This window comes from Dreissena polymorpha, chromosome 11, assembly GCF_020536995.1.
Source record: "Dreissena polymorpha isolate Duluth1 chromosome 11, UMN_Dpol_1.0, whole genome shotgun sequence".
In the NCBI taxonomy this organism is placed as follows: Eukaryota; Metazoa; Mollusca; class Bivalvia; order Myida; family Dreissenidae; genus Dreissena; species Dreissena polymorpha.
In genome coordinates, this window is record NC_068365.1 from 31,639,116 (window position 1) to 31,653,979 (window position 14,864).

Sequence of the window (14,864 nt, forward strand, 5' to 3'; positions counted from 1 at the left end):
CAAATAGAAGATGTTTTATGGTTCAAAATATGTGAATTTTAGATTTTGTGAGATCAAATTTTAATTTATACAAAATTTTAAAAATATGTTTTGTGTAGACTAAATGCCAATAATTTAGAAAACATTCACTCTAAACAATATGCTGGTATTTCTTAGTCTATTAGAATATTTATTTAATGATTTATATTAAACTATATTACAACACTTTAGTGTTTTCCTTTACACATGATTACTTAACAAATTGATAGCACAGATATGTAGAAATCGGGGTTACCAGGCTGTGGAAATACCGGTAACAGATATATGTAAATTAATTTGCCTTTAGTGTGTTGAAAATACATACACAATATAATTAAATGTCTCACCTGTGTTTTAAATGTTTGCATCCAGTATAAAAAGTCAATGTTACTCTTAAGTGGCCGAATATACAGGAACAGAGGCATCATTAGAGCATTTTTGTAAAAAATTCCTTTGACCTGCAGGGACCTATCGTCCTATGTATGCTTGTATAGGTCCCTGCTTTGTAGTTCTGGCTACCATAACTTTAAATGTCGCGTTTTATGGCTTTTGACTGGCGCGACTTTATGTCAATACTCTATAGAATACAGAAGTTTCCAATCAAAATCAAAATCAATGTATTAATTATTAACTTTAAACCCGCTAAACCCGTTATGAGTAATAAGAGGGTCGATACAACGGATGAACATGCAATACTTTATAAACTGTACGCTGAAGTTTCTTAAGCTACCTGCTTTGATATTAAACGAATTGTCACACAGTGAGATATGCCACATACAAAGAAAATATGGTACATTATAGTCTACCTGTGTGTGCCTGTTCTTCCATAATGAATAGCAAATATGTATTCTAAAGATACTCAAGGTTTTCGAAGTCATATTGAATGTTCTGTGGCTGTGTAAATAATAATGTCCTACTTTTTAACCTTTGTATTTAACACAACGTGTAACTTTTTTTGATGTTGAAACTCAAGCGTCTGATTGAGTCAGATTATACAAAATAAACATGAAAAATGCAAGTTAGAAATACTTTTATCGGTATTTCTAGGCTGTTGAGCTATATCAGAGTAGCACACACGCAGAACGCTAGATGTTTCGTATCATGGAATCAACCGAAAACCAGCGATTGGAAGAAAGCGGTTTCAGAAGCAGAGAAAATCGTTGGGTACCCAACGTCCTTCATGAGTCTTCGATGTTTACTGAGTGACGAACTCGCAAATGTGGCCTTACAAGTCAGGAAACTGGTGGGAACTAAACACCCTTTATTGAAAACTGCCAGGTACATAAATTTATGTAACAGGAAATATTGTTCTAACATCTTTATGGTAAACAGAACAGGTTGCAGAATAAAAATCAATTACATAATAAATAAATATTGTTAGGACACTCACGGACTCTAGATTACACGGATATGAAACGGGACCGTTACGCCAAATATCTTGTTGTGTCTAAGTCACGTGACCGTGTCGTAACTATCGATCTTCTATCGAAGCGCCGAGGTTATAAATTTGATGTACCCACTCACGTATTTTGTTAAATTATAGTTTCATTTCTAGGTCGATTTTGACAAATTATATATCATTACAAAGCTTACGTAACGTAGTTTTCAGATATATAAATATATATTACGTTTTTCTTCTGATTTCTGCAGCCCGGCGAGTTATAACTTTAACTTTTGCAAATAACATACCGTTTTGGAGTTTTAGAATCTAGATTTACGGTTGACATGTTCGTACTTAATACCAATTTGTAGCGTTTATATTTGGAGTTCAGTTTTAAAAATTACATCTTGCTTACATCAAAAAATTACATCAGGAAACTGGTGGGAACTAAACACCCTTTATTGAAAACTGCAAGGTACATATATTTATTTAACAGGAAATATTGTTCTAACATCTTTATGGTAAACAGAACAGGTTGCAGAATAAAAATCAATTATGTAAAATAAATATTGTTAGGACACTGTAATTGTTTTTTCTTAGGCTATGAAAATTGACCATTATAATCAATATGTTTCACACTTTTGAGACATGTTTAGCGAACAAAGAACATTCAATTGTGCTATATGTTTCTTGGCTGATACTAATTTCCAAGTACCTAAGCACCATTTCCGGTTATCTTAGCACCTATTAAAATGAGGCAATCATATCATACTTTGTGCATGTCACTTAAGGTCGAGATGACAAATATGATATAGTGACTGAGAATCCAGCTATGTGGACGTCTCAGGTTCAATCCCCACTTATAATTCTGGAAGGGTTTTCAAGAACTTTGAAAGACACATGTGTACTGGTTAATACTGAAAATCAACTTAAATAAATATTTCTTGGGCTTTTTATCCAATTTTATTAAAAGGTTTAATTTACAAGTTGTATGATTGCTTCAATGTAAAAGTTCAATCACAATATGGACAGTACAAAGAATGATTTTTTGGCTCACACACATTTTTGGTTGATGAAATTTGAAAATACCACTGATTCGAGTGTACCTCTGAAAATATTTTGTTCAAAAATATTCATAATGAATAATGTTTAAAATATACATTTATTATGCTTATATTTATAATTTCAGAGGCTTTCTTGATAATGGAAAACACAGCTTACAAACCAGAGGTTTAATGATCTTGCTTATTTCAAAAGCGGCTGGAGCAAAAAGTGAAAACATGGAAAATGTTGACCATGCAGCAGATGAAATGGTTAGTGGCATATACCCAAGGTCAGTATAAACCATTTACTTGTTGTTTTTTGGTCTTTCTCTCAGTTTTCAAAATGATAATAAGTTTAACCAAGCAATCCAAAACTCTTATTAACCCATGCCAAAGACATCAGACATTTCCGATAAAAATGCTGAGGTTTGTTTTAATGTAAAAAAATGACACTTCTTGTGTCCGGTAAAAATTGATGTGCACAAATATATGTTTTGTTACATTATGAAAACAAAACTAGGTCTCTGTCAGAAAAACCGACTGATTTAATTTTACTTTGCTCAAATAAGGCAAATTTGAATAAAATACATGTAGAATGATTTGTAACCTACCAGTCGAGCGTAATTGCGATCTAATTGGGACATAAGATAGACTGAGTTTTTTATATTGGTTAGTTAAAATGATCACAATACAGAAACTATTTCCAGCATTTTAACAAATGTACATGATCGAAAGTGGGAAATATATGCAACCTTCTCTCTTTCCTGAACTTGTCAACATTTAAAGCAAAAGTTTTGATTTCAAAGGCATAAGGCGTGGGCCAATGTTGCCTATTCTTATTATTATGCCCCCCTTCGAAGAAGAGGGGGTATAGTGTTTTGCACATGTCGGTCGGTCCGTCCGTCCGTCGGTCCGTCCACCAGATGGTTTCCGGATGATAACTCAAGAACACTTACGCCTAGGATCATGAAACTTCATAGGTACATTGATCATGACTGGCAGATGACCCCTATTGATTTTGAGGTCACTAGGTCAAAGGTCAAGGTCACAGTGACTCGTTCTTGGATGCAGTTTAGGACCACATTTGCAGATTATATTATGTACTGGTGTCGTGGAGTCTCCGTCCGTCCACCAGATGGTTTCCGGATGATAACTCAAGAACGCTTAGGCGTGGGATCATGAAACTTCATAGGTACATTGATCATGACTGGCAGATGACCCCTATTGATTTTGAGGTCACCAGGTCACAGGTCAAGGTCACAGTGACTCGTTCTTGGATGCAGTTTAGGACCACATTTGCAGATTATATTATGTACTGGTGTCGTGGGGTCTATCTACCAGGGCTAGCGCCGTCCCAAAATTTCTTTGAGCCAACCAATTTTTTGTTTTTTGGTGCGCGAAAACTGGTTTGGAAATAATTATATATAAGTGTACTATCAATTTGTTATGCCCCCCTTCGAAGAAGAGGGGGTATATTGTTTTGCACATGTTGGTTCGTCGGTCTGTCGGTTGGTCCGTCCACCAGATGGTTTCCGGATGATAACTCAAGAATGACTAGGCCTAGGATAATGAAACTTCATAGGTGCATTGATAATGAATGGCAGGTGACCCCTATTGATTTTCAGGTCACTAGGTCAAAGGTCAAGGTCACAGTGACTCGAATCAGTAAACGGTTTCCGGATGATAACTCTAGAATGCTTACACCTAGGTTCATGAAACTTCATAGGTACATTGATCATTATTGGCAGATGACCCCTATTGATTTTCAGGTCACTAGGTCAAAGGTCAAGGTCACAGTGACTCAAAATAGTAAAATGGTTTCTGGATGATAACTCAACAAAAAAATACTTACGCCTAGGATCATGAAACTTCATAGGTACATTGATCATGACTGGCAGATGACCCCTATTGATTTCCAGGTCACTAGGTCAAAGGTCAAGGTCACAGTGACTTGAAACAGTAAAATGGTTTCAGGATGATAACTCAAGAATGCTTACGCCTAGGATCATGAAACTTCATAGGGACATTGATCATGACAGGCAGATGACCCCTATTGATTTTCAGATCACTAGTTTGTAATCTACTCAGTGGATGTATGTCACGGACACGAGTCTTTGCATATTGTTAGCGATCAGTTAACTCGCAGTGCTAAATAATCAGACAAGATTATCGTTAGAAAATGGGATAAGACAAACATGGTTTCATTTATATGTTAGTGCATCTGTGTATAATCAGATTCATATGCATATATTGCTTTATCATGTTTGTCGTGCTGTACAGTGTATTGTAACAGTATGGAACTTAAATGTTCATTGCAAGGTAAATATACAAAAAAAATTTATTAATATAAATCAAAGTAAGTTAAATACATCAATTACCATTAAATGTGCTTGTTTATTTTTTTTATCCATAACTGCCTCTGATGCGATTACATGTTTCTCCCTAATTCAGGTATTCACGGAACGTTTTTGCCTGAACTGCGCGCTAAAATGCCCTTTTTGAAAGTAATGCGCCATGACCCTTTGCCCTCCTGGGAAAAACCCTATTGATTTTCAGGTCACTAGGTCAAAGTCACAGTGACTCGAAATAGTAAAATGGTTACAGGATGATAACTCAAGAATGCTTACGCCTAGGATCATGAAACTTTATAGGTACATTGATCATGACTGGCAGATGACCCCTATTGATTTTCAGGTCACTAGGTCAAAGGTCAAGGTAACAGTGACAAAAAACGTATTCACACAATGGCTGCCACTACAAGTGACAGCCCATATGGGGGGCATGCATGTTTTACAAACAGCCCTTGTTTTTATGATGTTCAGCAAAAACATTTTCCAAATACTATTGTCAAACAAACTTACATATTCTTATCAAATATTATAAAACCAATCTTCATTTTGTTGTTATAAGTATTGCTTAACTATTTGCATTGAGAAAATGAGATTTGTATTTATGCTTTTTCATTTTATTTCATTTCAAAATGGTCTGATAAAATCTGATGAGGTCCAGTAACATTCAAAAGCTTCAAGACCTCATGCCCTGTGGATTTGTGTTTTCTGCTTAGCTCAGCTTAGATTGTTCATTTATTATTATTACTTGAGATCTAGGAAATGTTTAAGTTACAAGAATATGAAATAGAGATTTGGAAGAATTTTGCATGTTATTGCATGTGCTATTAAATGGAAATCAGCTAAAACAAATATAGCCAACCTACTAGCAACCCTTAGTTAGTTTGGCATAAATTAAAAAAAATAATATTATTGTGTAAGAAAACTTTTAATTCACCCCACCCCTGTTCCACAAAGTGGTGTACAGGATTACTTTCATCTGTCCATCCATCTATCTGTAACATTATCCTGTTCACTCTTTATCATGTTTACACCTTGAAAGATTTCCATGAAACTTGGTTGAAATATTAAAGTGATTTGAGACGACGTGGAGATTGAAAATAGTCAATATGTAAATCACTCATGAACATAGTTTATCTTTTCAGTTATGCTATATCCAGTAACCCATGACATTTATTATTTGCAAATTTACAGTCAGAGACAGTTGGCAGAGATCACAGAAATGATCAACACAGCTAACCTGGTACACAGAGGGGTTGTTAATCTAGACACACTGAAAGAGACTGATGGGTCTTTGAAGGACATGGAGTTTGGAAACAAGATAGCTGTACTCAGTGGGGATTTCCTCCTAACAAGTGCAAGTACAGGGCTTGCAGAACTCAGGAATACCAAGGTTAACATGATGCCTGAAAAGAAACTTGTAGCAGGAAAAATGGTGTCTTTAAAGTTATGCTTTTTTTTAAATTCTCATTCCTGTTTCATCATTCAATATTTAAAAACTGCCCTCTAATTGGAATGTGTTTGTTTTTTCAAATACCATTCAAAGGAAAAAAATGTAACACATGTACAAATCAAAAAAAATCACAGCCTTTACGTTAATACCATTAATAGTTGTACATGTTCCATTACTGGGTCTGGCAGAAAACAATAGTTGTCATATGTGTTACTACATGTATAGCTTTTATTTTATAATTGTGCACATATAGCCTATGTTTTGTATATGAAAAGTGTGTTTATTTCATATTGTATACTGTTTGTGATTTATTTAATAATTTTTAAATTTTGTAAATATGTTAAGACCCAAGCATTAGAGGAATAAATGTTATCTGTCTATGTTTACTGTAAAAGACCTAGACTTACACTTGCAATAAGAATTTTCACAAAACTATTTGTACACAGGTTGTAGAGCTGGTCTCTATGGCCATAGGCGACATGATGTCGGCCGAGTTCACCAGCCTTCGAGATCGTAACGGCCAAGGCGTGTTACCCGAGGATGTTACATTCTCGTGCTGGGAACGCCAGACATTCCTGCAGTCAGGAAGTCTCCTGTCCAGGGGTTGCCGGTCTGCCTTGGAACTCGCAGGTCATAATGAGCAGGTGCAGATGGCAGCGGAAGAGTTCGGGAAAAACATCGCATATGCTCGACAGGTATTGTTTTTTAAGAGCATGTTTTTTGTGTGAACTTAGATTAAAAGAAAAAGTGTATGGTTTTGTTTGTTTTGTCAGGAATTGATACTGGATGTGTTTGATCAAGGTCAAGGTTATCAAGTATATAAAAATGATTTGGGCTAAATGTCTGCAGAACAAATTGAGCATATGTGATGTAAGCACATAAACATTGTACAACAATTTCATTACTGTTTGCATCTGGGGAACATTGAGTCAAGGTCAACAGTCAATGTCACTGTATGTGAATTTATATAACAAGAGTGCCAAACTGTCACAAGATACACCCGTTTGAAGGTTTTGGACAACTTGATAACAATACCTTGACCCATATTTGAACTTGTCAGACCTACAAATCATCTAGACACAACTTCTGACCAAATTTGGTGACGATTGGATGAAAGCTACTTCAGTTAGAGAGCAGACACCATGCTAAATGCTTGAAATGCGCTAAGTGACCCCGTGAGCTAGTTTTTGACCCGGCATGACCCATATTTATTTTGAACTTGAACTAGATATCATTTAGACACAACTTCTGACCAAATTTGGTGAAGATCAGATAAAAACTTTCAATAAGAGAGTGGACAACATGCTAAATCCTTGAAATGCACTTAGTGACCCCATGACCTAGTTAGCTCAGCTGTTTTCGGAGAAAACCCGAGGTATTGTCATAGCCAGCTCGTCGTCCGCCATCCGATGTCAGCCGCCCGCCGTAGGCGTCGTGCTAAAACCTTAACATTGGCTCTAAATTCAAGGTGCTTCCACCTACAACTTTGAAACTTCATATGTAGATGCACCTTGATGAGTTCTACACGCCACACCCATTTTTGGGTCACTAGGTCAAAGGTCAAGGTCACTGTGACCTCTAATATAAAACTTTAACATAGGCTCTAAAATCAAAGTGCTTCCACCAACAACTTTGAAACTTCATATGTAGATGCACCTTGATGAGTTCTTCACGCCACACCCATTTTTGGGTCACTAGGTCAAAGGTCAAGGTCACTGTGACCTCTAATATTAAACTTTAACAGAGTTCGCACAGACCTTGAAAAGTGCTTGAATTTCAAGGTTCTTCTTGAATAGTGCTTATAAAGGCTGTGGAGTGCTTAAATAGTGCTTATTTGCATATAAAAACTTAAAAATGTTTAAAAAGTGCTTATTTTGGGCTTCAAAAGTGCTTGAAAAACGTACTAAGGGTAAAAATATATAATTTAATATCTTTTCCATTAGTCAGAAGTCGTAGTTTAAAAAAAATGATTTATGACAGTTTCGATCTTTTCATACTGGCAGTTACTGGATCAGTATGGGTTGGTACAGGTTTAAGAACATAAGGGAGGCAACTTGTACTTATCTTCCGCCAATTGGTCTACTTCGTTTTTTTTATACGCAATATGCTATTAAGGTGCTGACAAGTTAAAATATGCCAGCAAATAAGTGCATTTTTCTGAAAGGGTGGCTTTTGAATTACCCTTGGGTTTTTGACAATGCCCATTCTTAAGTCAAAGCAACTGGTAAAGTATGCAGAGCAGAAATAGAGATCGCTAGTATGGGAGAATCGGCGTTGAAAAGCCACCAAAAATGCAGTTGGGCTGTGAAGCAAATTCATTCAGACGTACTTCAAAAGACAAAAAAGTTGCACTTGACTCATTTTCAAATAAATTAAATGATACTGTGAAGAAATTGCAATCTGTTTAAATGAGTGCAGACTCTCTGTCTGAACATATACACTATTGAATCTATAACAGATTTTACATTTACAATGTACATGTGTACCTGCGTCTGCGGTAGAAAATTACTAAATAAGTATACTTTTTACAAGCTTCAATTTTATATTATGGTTGAACTTAACTTAATTTAAGGCAGTTGCGAGATTCTGCACAGGTGTAGTTTTCTATTTTTTCTTCAGAATTAATTTGTAGCAGATGTATACTTGTCTTTAACACTTTGTAGCAGCTATATTATACCACTGGATTATCTGTTATGAACATTTATAATAAATATTCAATAAAAATAACAGGTTTAGTTTTTTGGTATGTTTAATTCCTTTGGTCAATCACTATATCAAAATTAAATATCATACTTTTGATTAAACAGTTGTTACTGTAGCAGGGTAGTGCAGACTGTTGTAAGTCACATAGAATGTTAAGCAAGAAGAGACCAATTACGCGGAAATGTTGCCAGTATTGGACACAGAATAATACACAGTTTTCAGTAGTGCAGACTAAAAAAGTGCTTAAATTTGGATTTTTTCCCTTGAAAAGTGCTTTAAAAGTGCTTGAATTTCATTAGAGACAATCTGTATGAACCCTGTTTAACATAAACCACTACATTCGCTCTAAAATCAAAGTGCTTCCACCTACAACTTTGAAACTTCATATGTAGATGCACCTTGATGAGTTCTACACGCCACACCCATTTTGGGTCACTAAGTCAAAGGTCAAGGTCACTGTGACCTCTGAAAAAATAAATTCTGACAAGCTTTCGCAGCCGAGCGTGGCACCCGTTATGCGGTGCTCTTGTTTTTGATCCGGCATGACCCATATTCAAACTTGACCTAGATATTGTCTAGATACAACTTCTGACAAAGTTTGGTAAAGATAGGATAAAAACTACTTTAATTAGAGAGCGGACAACCCTGCTTAATCCTTGTAATGCACTATGCGACCCCGTGACCTAGTTTTTGTCCCGGCATAAACCAATTTCTAAACTGACCTAGATATCATTAAGACACAACTTCTGACCAAATTTGTTCAAGATCATATTAAAACTACTTCAGTTAGAGTGCCATCATTGAAATGCACTCAGTGACCCTGTGACCAAGTTTTTGACCCGGCATGACCCATATTGGAACTTGACCTAGATATTTTCTATATAAAACTTCTTCAATTCGAGAGCGGACACCATGCTAGATCTTTGAAATGTTCGAAGTGAACCCGTGACCTAGTTTTTGACCCGGCACAACCCATATTCAAACTTGACCTAGATACAACTTCTGACCAAGTTTGGTGAAGATTGGATGAAAACAATTTGACTTAGAGAGTGAACACTTCTGTGGATGCCGCCTGCCCGCCGCCCACAGACCGCCGCCCGTCAAGGGTAACACTATAATAGGTCCCGTTTTGAACAATCGGGGGTATAAAAAGGTGGATGTGTCTCGTAGGATATTTTATTCAAAAAAAATACTTGATAGCTTTAACAAGCTCTGTACTAAACACACAGTTTGGTTTAAAAAAAGCAGTCAAAACTCTGACAAGAACAAGTTAAGTGGTGCTTGCTGTCCTCCTAAAGCTCTTGTTTTGAAAATTATGATTTCCCTTATAATATTTCAATCCATATTGGCTTTTAAAATTGCCAAGGATAAAATTTAATTGTAAAAGCAAAACTGAAATGTATTTTTCTAAAGGAACTTGTTCACGTTTGGGCATCTTCACTCGTCAATTATGTACGACTTGCTAGAAAGTTCTTGTTTTACTGCTAGATTTCCTGTTTGTGTGGCTTTTATTCCTTGCAAGGATTTTCTAGACTGATAAAGATGTCTTTATTTGAAGGCATTTGAATAGATGATCTTAAGTGCTCTGTAATAAATCCTAAGTTCATGACCGTATAATGGTATAAATTATATAAGTTAAATGTTACTGTGTATACATTAAAGATTAAAAAATGCATAGGTATTCTGACTTACTCATTTTAGATGTTTCAAGAAAATACTGAGAAAATTAAAAGCTACTATTAACCCTTAAAGCGCTGGAGCTGAATTTTAAAGGCCTTTGCAAACAGTTTGGATCCAGATGAGACGCCACAGAACGTGGCGTCTCATCTGGATCCAAACTGTTTGCTATTGTGATAGTATTCTTTGAAAAAAAATGAAGAAAATGCTTATTTTACAAATTCAGCAGACGACATTTTATCAGACGACAAATTTCCCAGCATGCAAAGGGTTAAACATCCAGAATCAGCTTCTGTCTCTTTAGTGTACAATTTCCGGGGATACTTTTTTTTCTTAAGACATTTGTTTTAATTATGACATATTTTCAGTTCCTGTATATAACTTTACATTACTCTGTCCTTTTTCAGATGAATGAAGACCTGTTACCCTTTGCTAATCTTGGTGTTGATCCGAATGGCATTCTATCCTCCGCACCAGTGATACGATATGCAGAAGTACATGGGCCACAATCTATCGACACTTTTAGTGGTCATGAAAAGGTAACAAATAGACCACATTGTTCCAGAATTGTACAATAAGTACATGTTTGTGTGCCAGTATTGTCTATAGGAATGTTTTGTTAAATCATTAATAGAAAAATGGATTTGCTACTTTTTAGCTGATTAAATTACAAAATAAGTTATTTAAATGATTTCATTACAGTTTATATTGTGTTGTGTATTCTTAAAGTGTTGTCATTGATTTATTATACAAATTTAACTCACAAATTTATTCCAAAACCTACCTTCCAAGTTTTTTGCACCTGGAGAACTTTATAGGATTGCAGCACTGATGTCGAATTGTAAGCATCAAAGGTTCACTCTGAAATACATGTATACAAGTATTAAACTTCCTTGATTAACATATTATTTGTTCCTTTTGCAGATAATAACAACAATTATCAGAGACAATGAGACTATAGAATGGTGCAAAGAAAAGTGCAGAGACTATGGAAGAAAAGCCATCACAGCTTTGGACTGCTTTGAACCCTCAGAAGCTAAATCTGCGTTAGTTAATATAGTGCAGGCTACAACGACATTTAAACCGGTTAAATCCTGATGCTGTGTATTTGAGAAGTTATTTTATTTCAATAGTTTTTTAAAAACCAAAACGAGTTTTAGTTATCATATATACCCATGTTTACTTGAAAAGGTTTCCAGTGGTTCTGGTTTTGCTTGAACTGCTTCTGTAGACATCTTTACACTGTGTGTTGTGGGTGCCCAGCTATTACAGTCGTTAACAATCAAGCTATCTTCTCATCAGTGTGTTTAACTTTCAAACCATATAGATTTGCATTTGGTTGATGATCACCAGTCCATACCAGACATGTATGGTTTCCTGGAAGGTCTCTTGGTTTTCCCCACAGCTCACAAGATGAACCCTTAATACTGTTACTGCGATGGCAATAAGCCAATGGGCCCTTAAATGTGTAGTGGACCTGTAGATTTTCTGAGAAAACACATATTTCCTCCATATAGAAAGTATTGTATAAACAATTGTGGTTTAACCATGGCCAAAATGGCAGTTTTTAACCATGCTGAGCAATATTCAGTATAGTGCACACTTGTATGCTGGAAACTAGAGCTACGATTCAAATTTCATTAACAAATTATTCTGCGAGTCTCAAGTGTTGGGACAAATTGGCTATGATTGTATAATGAAGCTTCAATGAAGATGGGTCATATTTGATATACAACCAAACCCAGTATTTTTTGTTAAACAGATTTATAAATTGCATGCATTATACAATGTAAATATTTTGACAAATTAAATTGACATGCAAAGGGAGTTTGAAATAAATTGTACGTTTTTTTTGGTAACTGCTCTAAATGTTTATAAAGTTACACATTTAATAAAAGCTGGGAATGAGTATTAAGTTATACACTTGTTTCGTGTTTTTTTTTTACATTTTGAAATACTTATACACAACTAGTGTTTTTTTCTTAAGTAATGTAGGTTATTTAACCTGTATTGTTCTGATTATTGATACTTTCCCATGTTGGAATTTGTTAGAAGCAACTTTAAATGCCTTCCTTTGATTTGTTTTATGGAAATTGTCATAGGGCCAATAGTCAACCTACTATTTTAGTGTTGCTTCTGCAATATATTTCAGTTTGAATAGCACATGAACCAAATGGAGTTTCTGACCACAATAATTATTATTTTCAAGAGAAACTTACATTTTATACAGGGCAACCAGCTGCTCATACCAAACATGTACAGCCTACTATAAACTCTTTGGGACTTTTTTCAGGTATACACATTTAGGGGGAGGGGGATTTAAATTTTGCTTCCTTAATAAGTCCTCTCTGCTCATGTGTATTTTTCCTGGAGAACACTCTATTGTATGCCAGTAATTTGGTAGTGCCATTGTATAAACTGGACATGAGAAACTGATACACCATATATTGAAGTCCAATAAAAACTTGAATATTTAGATTGTTACAGTCGCCTTAAGTCATTTTTGTTAGAGGACCAATCTTATGAACAAGTTTTATGTTTTGATTTTCTAACAGATCCCAAAATAAGAATGTAAAATATTTGATCTCAGTCCTATATAGCTTCAAATTATACTGCATTTTTGGGGCAATTTATTTGAGAAAAAGCTAGGTCAAAAGTTATCCGAAGTCAGCTACGACCTACAACTGTCCCTGTTTCAGTGTTAGGAGTTCAGACAGATGAACACACAGCTGAAGTGTTTAAATATCTGCAAGTCAAAATTGCAGTATAAATATTCAACTCAATATAAAACATGGAAGGTAAAAAAAAACTCAATTATAATCATTGATTTATAAGGTGTACATAAATAATTTCACTAATTCACCAACCATAAAGCTAGTGTACATAGCTACGGTATTAGATGTACCCGGTTCTGGTATATCCAAGATTGTTTGAATCTCATGTTTATCAGGCTTTACATGCAAGGTGCTTGCTCTCTACTTAAATATTTAGTATAAATGCATATGTTAGGCATTGAATCTTCACTTATCAATTTCCAGCACAATTAGAGGATTATATCTCCACTTACCAGTTCGCTGTAAATGTAAAGAATTGAATGTCGAACTATCAAATTGATGTACAAATTAGCAAACTGAAACTTGATTTATTGATTTAACATTTCCTGCACATAAGAGATTGAAACTTGTCCCATCACTTTGCTCCAAAGAAAAGGTATATATTACGCCTCTCTCAAGAATGGTTTTAATTATAGTCTGTCCGATTTTATACAAAGCTACCCATGCTAAGAACTAAGAAAAGAGTTGAAAGCTTTCCGTTTATTTGAATCTTCATGTTGAATTGTACCAGTCCTTTTTGTATTCTTAAGCACAATGTTTTGAGATATCAACATAATTAAAAACAAGGGCTGTTTGTAAAACATGCATGCCCCCCATATGGGCTGTCAGTTGTAGTGGCAGCCATTGTGTAAATACGTTTTTTGTCACTGTGACCTTGACCTTTGACCTAATGTAAGTTATCCGGAAACCATTGTACTATTTCGAGTCACTGTGACCTTGACCTTTGACCTAGTGACCTGAAAATCAATAGGGGTCATCTTCTAGTCATGATCAAGGGGGGAGTGAGAGGGGGGTATAATGTGGGGTGTGGTTATTTATTAGATGTTTAAAAAAAAAATTTTTTTTGGGGGGGGGGGGGGGGTAGGGGGGAGTGAGAGGGGGGTATAATGTCGTGTGTGGTAATTTATTAGATGTTTAAAAAAAATTGGGGGGGGGGGGGGGGGCGGGGGGTGAGAGGGGGTGTAATGTGGGGTGTGGTAATTTATAAGATGTTTAAAAAAAAAAAAATTGGGGGTGGGTGGGGGGTAGGGGGGGGGGGGGGGGTGGGGGTGAGAGGGAGGTATAACATGGGGTGTGGTAATGTATAAGTTGTTCAAAAAAAAATAATTTTTTTTTGGGGGGGTAGGGAGGGGATGAGAGGGTGTAATAATGTGGGGTGTGGTAATTTATAAGATGTTTAAAAAAAAAATGGGGGGGGAGGTGGGTGGGGGGGGGGTAGGGGGGAGGTGGGTGGGGGGGGTGGGGGGGTGAGAGGGGGGGGTATAATGTGGGGTGTCGTAATTTATTAGTGTTTTAAAAAAAAAATTGGGGGGGTAGGGGGTGAGAGGGGGGTATCCTGTGGGGTGTGGTAATTTATTAGATGTTTAAAAAAATTGGGGGGGGGGGGGTGGGGTGAGAGGGGGTAAT

The 14,864-nt window shown here is 35.9% G+C and overlaps 2 protein-coding genes across 2 annotated transcripts in view; one reads left to right on the forward strand and one right to left on the reverse strand.

Annotated features, from left to right (window-relative positions):
• Positions 1 to 976, reverse strand: part of LOC127851105 (malonyl-CoA decarboxylase, mitochondrial-like) — an 11,075-nt gene extending 10,099 nt beyond the window's left edge. Inside the window, exon 1 of the mRNA XM_052384637.1 lies at positions 825 to 976. Within this exon, the coding sequence (XP_052240597.1) occupies positions 825 to 896 (72 nt within the window). The 5' untranslated portion in view covers positions 897 to 976. The remainder of the gene's footprint in view (positions 1 to 824) is intronic.
• On the forward strand, positions 974 to 13,099 carry LOC127851108 (all trans-polyprenyl-diphosphate synthase PDSS2-like). The gene is made up of 6 exons (XM_052384645.1): positions 974 to 1,296; positions 2,589 to 2,732; positions 5,985 to 6,183; positions 6,690 to 6,938; positions 11,031 to 11,162; positions 11,548 to 13,099. The coding sequence occupies exons 1-6, from the start codon at positions 1,031 to 1,033 to the stop codon at positions 11,719 to 11,721; spliced, it is 1,164 nt and encodes a 387-aa protein (XP_052240605.1). The 5' UTR covers positions 974 to 1,030; the 3' UTR covers positions 11,722 to 13,099.
• The last annotated feature ends 1,765 nt before the right edge of the window (positions 13,100 to 14,864 follow it).